The sequence below is a fragment of the Colobus angolensis genome, unplaced genomic scaffold, assembly GCF_000951035.1.
Source record: "Colobus angolensis palliatus isolate OR3802 unplaced genomic scaffold, Cang.pa_1.0 Scaffold567, whole genome shotgun sequence".
In the NCBI taxonomy this organism is placed as follows: domain Eukaryota; kingdom Metazoa; phylum Chordata; class Mammalia; order Primates; family Cercopithecidae; genus Colobus; species Colobus angolensis.
In genome coordinates this window covers 380,071-385,594 of record NW_012119232.1, presented here as the reverse complement: position 1 = coordinate 385,594, position 5,524 = coordinate 380,071, and the positions used below count along the sequence as shown (strand labels likewise).

General features: G+C 54.5%; 1 protein-coding gene across 1 annotated transcript in view; it reads left to right on the top strand.

Moving 5' to 3' along the window:
• Positions 1-5,409: 5,409 nt before the first annotated feature.
• LOC105525932 (synaptotagmin-15) overlaps positions 5,410-5,524 on the top strand; it is a 10,353-nt gene continuing 10,238 nt past the window's right edge. The window contains exon 1 of the mRNA XM_011961729.1: positions 5,410-5,518. Within this exon, the coding sequence (XP_011817119.1) occupies positions 5,410-5,518 (109 nt within the window). The remainder of the gene's footprint in view (positions 5,519-5,524) is intronic.

Below are 5,524 nucleotides of genomic sequence, written 5' to 3'. Positions count from 1 at the left end.
ACAGTGGACTTGGCCGGCTCACTCCCCTCCACTGCCCTCTCTCTCCACCCCTCCAGGGGCAAAGGCTGCATGTAGCAGGATGCAGGGGTTGCCAGGGCAACATAGGTCCCGTCCTCTGCACTTCAGCCCTGTGCACCTGTGCTGGCTCCGTCCTCTCTGGCTCCTCCACTTGGGGCTCTCCATGGTCCCAGACTTAGCTCCTTCTGCTCAACAACTCCTGCCAGAAAGGGGGTGTCTCTTCTCCAGTACATCCCACAGAATTCCAGTGTTGATCCTGATTAGCCTCTCGCGGGGGGTGTTGGGGTCATGGGCCCATCCCTGAACCTATCACTGTGGCCAGAAATGAACTAGGCTGAGCAGCCAGGCCTGGGTCATGGACAAAGCCCTAGAACAGGGGTGAGGAGGGGAGTGCCAGGTACTGTGTGGACAGGGAAAGGGAAGAAAGTTGTTCCCTCCAGAGGGAAGGCAGGGTTCTGGTGCCGGTTCAGAGGAGGCAGGGAAGCAGGCCTGCCAGGCAGGGGAGCAGGAGGGCAGGAAGCAGAAACCACACCCAGAGGCAGGAGGGAGCCACAGGCCCAGGTCCACTGTCCACCCTGCCACTGGGAGTGACTGTCTGCAGGAGGGACACAATTTTGAGCCATCATGTTTCAGTCGGGGAACGAGAGCTTCTGATCCAACAAGGAAAGATACTCCCGCCAAGCTCCTCAAAAGAAGGGGCTGGAGAAAATTAAGTCTGAGATGGCCATAGCAGAACCAAAGAGCAGACAGGATGCTGGCAGGGGAACCCTCTCCCTCCTCACAAAGAAGGACCTGGGCTGACCTGCTGCAATTTGCATGAACGTGAGAAACACAGTCTTCCACCTGCTTCTCAGAGTAGCCTTTATCCTGCTATGGCCTCTGTGTTCCTCAGTGATGAGAGATAACACTTCCTTAGACAGGGATGATTCTTAAGGTTAATTGAAAGTGGCCTTTCTCGTAATCATCTGCTGCACTGAATTATTAATCACCTGCAGGCATTTGCAGGTCTTTAAACTCTTGGACTTCCTGCAGCCCTCCTTGGAAGTGCTTTTGCCATGGAAATATAACTTCCGCTTGGCCATGAAAGACAGAACCCATATCTGCTGCTGTTTCCAGGCTTCCCAGCTCCAGAGACATGGGGAAGAACAAGGTCTGAAAACAGGAAGCAGAGCCAGAGCTGCTGCCAGACCCTGGATGCCTTTCTGTTCTGGGGAGCTGGCTCCAGGTCAGCCAGGTCTCAGAGCCCCTGGGCAGTGGAGGGAGGGGAGGCTGCCCAAAGTGCCTGTGGCTCTTTGCCTGGTTTATGGTCAGGGCCACAGGAGAGGGTCTCCTGGATCCTTGCCCTACAGCTGATCACTGGTGAAGAAGGACTGAGGGAGCCAGGTGCCAGGTCTAGCTCCACCACCTAGTGGGTGGGCCAGGAAGCCTCTTTGATTCAGTTTCCTTGTCTGAGGAGGTGATCATGACCCTGCAGGGCAGACATGAGGTAGGGCTCCATGGGATCATGTACATCAAGCCTGCATCGCAATGCTCAGAACATCAGGAGCAGCAAGAAACGTGAGCTCCCTCCTGCCACCTGCTCTCATCTTCTGGTGGAGGAAGATTGACTCAAAACTTAGTGGGCTGGCTGGCTGTGTAAGGATTTTGCAGATAGAGCTGGCAACGTGATTTTGCAGACCCCAGAAGGTGGTCTGAAGGACCAGGACAGGGAGTTCCTGTTGGGCCCTAAATTGTGAGCCCAGGATGTGTATGATGCATGGACAACGTGGGCAGAAGCTGGGGCAGCTCATCCCCATGGCACAAGCCCTTCATCTGCCATTCAGCACAGCCTCAGCCCTGGAGGTGGATACTAGGGATGCCAAGCTGAATAAGACGTGGCCCCCTGCCTTCATGGAGGCCCTGGGTTGCCAGGAAGAGTGGGGCATCAGTCTCAGGCACAGAGTCCCATATTCAGCATGGTAGCTGCAAGGACCATGAGGACAAGGAGGGGATGATGAAGGGTTTCACAGAAGACAAGATGCTGGGGGTTCATGTTGAAACATGAGCAGTGGAGAAGGCGGGTGGGAGGGGCACTGAGTATTTCAGACAGGGAGAGAGCAGCATGGTGGGAGAGCCCAGTGCATAAGGAGAGCCATGGAAGTAGCTGCACCAGTCTGGGCACAAGCACTGCAGAGAGATGCGGGGGTGGAGGGATGAAAATGGGAGGGAAGCCTGGAAGACACCAGCTGGGAAGGGGGTATAGCATGGAATCTGAAGAGCTGAGAGGAGGCCCATGCAGAGCTCCAGATGAGAGGTGATGGAGGGCTGGGCAAGGTTTTTGCCGTGATAGAGATGGACGGAGGAGGAAGAGTTGTCAGGGCTTGGCGACACAGAGAAAGATGGGGACTTTGGAAAAGCACAGCATGGGGGTTGAGAGATGGCAACTCTGGGCCTGGCACTCAGGAAATGCCAGAAGGGATTCCCTTTTCAAAAAACATCCTACTACCCAACCCCACCCCCAGAACAGCCTGAGTACAGCTTGGTCCCAATCATGGAGGCAGCTGGTATGGGTGGGATGCCATGCCCCATTGGGGTGGGCAGGTGGGGGTGCAGGGCAGCTGGGGGAAGGGGTCAGGATACCTGAAGGGTTCCATGTAGGGGTCCCCTGAGCCTTGCTAACTGCGTGAGTCCAGTGTTGAGGCACACTGAGCTTTAAACAGAGGAAGGGGAAATGTAAGCCACCCCTCCCAGGGTACTGCATGGACAACATGGTCCACACAATGGTCCCAGAGACATCACGTCCTCATCCCCCAACCCTGTGACTGCACCCCAAAAAGGGCTTTGCAGGTGTGATTAAGTTAACGATCTTGAGATGGGTGAGGGTGGTTATCCTGGATTATCTGATGAGCCTCATGTAGTCACAGAGGTCCTTACAAGAGGGAGGCAGAAATAGTTGATGTGAAATGACGCGGAGCAGGAGAGGTTAGAAAAGGCAACAAAAGCCAAAACTGAGAAATGGGTTCTAATTAAACTAAAGAGCTTCTGCACAGCAAAAGAAACTAACATCAGAGTGAACAGACAACTTACAGAACGGGAGAAAATTTTTGCAATCTACTCATCTGACAAAGGGCTAATATCCAGAATCTACAAAGAACTTAAACAAATTTACAAGAAAAAATCAAACAACCCCATCAAAAAGTGGGCAAAGGATATGAACAGACGCTTCCCAAAAGAAGACATTTATGCAGCCAACAGACACATGAAAAAATGCTCATCATCACTGGCCCTCAGAGAAATGCAAATCAAAACCACAATGAGATAACACAAGTTAGAATGGCAATCACAAAAAAGTCAGGAAACAACAGGTGCTGGAGAGGATGTGGAGAAATAGGAACACTTTTATACTGTTGGTGGGACTATAAACTGGTTCAACCATTGTGGAAGACAGTGTGGTGATTCCTCAAGGATCTAGAACTAGAAATACCATTTGACCCAGCCATCCCATTACTGGGTATATACCCAAAGGATTATAAATCATGCTGCTATAAAGACACATGCACACGTATGTTTATTGTGGCACTATTCACAATAGCAATGATTTGGAACCAACCCAAATTTCCATCAGTGACACACTGGATTAAGAAAATGTGGCACATATACACCATGGAATACTATGTAGCCATAAAAATGGATGAGTTCATGTCCTTTGTAGGGACATGGATGCAGCTGGAAACCATCATTCTGAGCAAACTACCACAAGGACAGAAAACCAAACACTGCATGTTCTCTCTCATATGTGGGAATTGAACAATAAGAACCCTTGGACACAGGGTGGGGAACACCACACACCAGGGCCTGTCGTAAAAAAAAAAAAAAAAAAAAAAAAAAAAAAAAAAAAAGGACTGTGCTGCCGGCTTTGAAGACAAAGGAAAGGGCCACTAGCTGGCAGCCTCTAGGAGCTAGAAACGCTGGGAAACAGCTCCCTTGCCTCCAGAAGGCACGGTCCCTGCCAACCCAGTTTAAATTCCTGACCCCCAAAACGGTGAGATAATAAGCATGTGTCTTAAACTACTCAATCTGTGGTACTTTGTTGCAGGGGCAACAAGAAGCATGCAGACATCTAACTCAGACCCGAGGTCTTCGGTGGGACCCAGACCCCATTTCCTGAGACACCTACCCCCACGGTGACCTCGGGAAAGCAGAAGTGAGGGAGGATTCTCCAGACAACCCAGACTCTCCAAGTAGAGTGGAGAGCCAGTTAAGCACACAGCTGAGGACAGTCACTGGGTGAAGAGGCCTGGGTCTCAGTCTTCTCATGCCCCCACCGCCCAGACCCTAGAAGGGGAGTGGCTGCGGCCTCTGCACCTTGGCACTGAGGGCTCCCAGACCCGGCCCAGTGGGGCATGCCAGTTCACCACCCTCCCCGTCTTAGGTAAGCCAAAGCCCAGGCAGGGTAGAGCCTCACGCACACTGCCCCCTAGAACAGGCACAGGTGACGCGGGGGTGTGGGACCCAGGCTATGACTCTGGACACAACCTTCAAGGTTGTAAAACGAGAAGGCCCATCCCCCCAAAACACGCACTCCCCCACAACCCCCAACCCCCCCACACACACTCCCCTGCACCACAGATACACACACTCCTTTCGGTCCCCACTCAGACGCCTCGAGGTCTCAGACGCTGCCCACCAGAGCCTCCGCGGGGGAACCATAGGGGTGCGGCCAGGGCGCGACACGGGGTGACCAGAGAGGACGCGCAGCGACCTTACTCCCGCTTTTCCCGTAAGGCGCGTTCGCCAGCCTGGACTGGTGGGCACGGGCCCTGCATTCTAATAATCACCATAATTATAGCCGCTGGGGGTACAGACTGGACCCAGGAGACGCTGGCCTCCATCCGATAACCACCGTAACAGGGGTTGGGCCGCCCCGCTCCTCGGCTCTAAGTGCTCCTTTCATAAGTCACCGGCAGGCCAGCCGCCCTTACGAGAGCCCCTCACAGACACTAACATAATTGAGAAGACTGAATCCAGAGTGCGGACGTTAAGTTGTCCCAAATCACAGGGCCGGAGAGTGAGGAGCCTGAGTTGGAACCCAGGAGCTTCTGGAACCCGCTCCAGAATCTTGCTCTCGACCTCTCGCGGTTTCGTCCGCTGAGAGCGAATGGGTGAGCGAGCGCCGCATCCCTGCCCAAGGCCGTCAGGTGGGCAGCGCTGGGGCCCAGGACCCGCGCGGAGACTCCGCCCGGGGATCCGGGAAGGGCTCCCTCGAGCTAGGGTTGGGCTGCACCTGGAGGGGCCTCGGCTTGCGGAGGATCTGGGAGGGAGGGGGCTCAGTCCTGGTCACCAGGTGTGAGGGGTCGGGCGCGGAGCCCTGTGTCAGACGCGGTGGTGAAGGTTGTAGCTCTGCTCTCTGGGATGGGGGTGGTCCTCTCACCCCACCCTGCCCCAAGCCGCAGGGAACCCTGGGCGCCCCTGGCACTGGTGCCCGGGACCCGCCCTGGCCGGAGCCCTGGGGTTTCCGGGAGCTCAC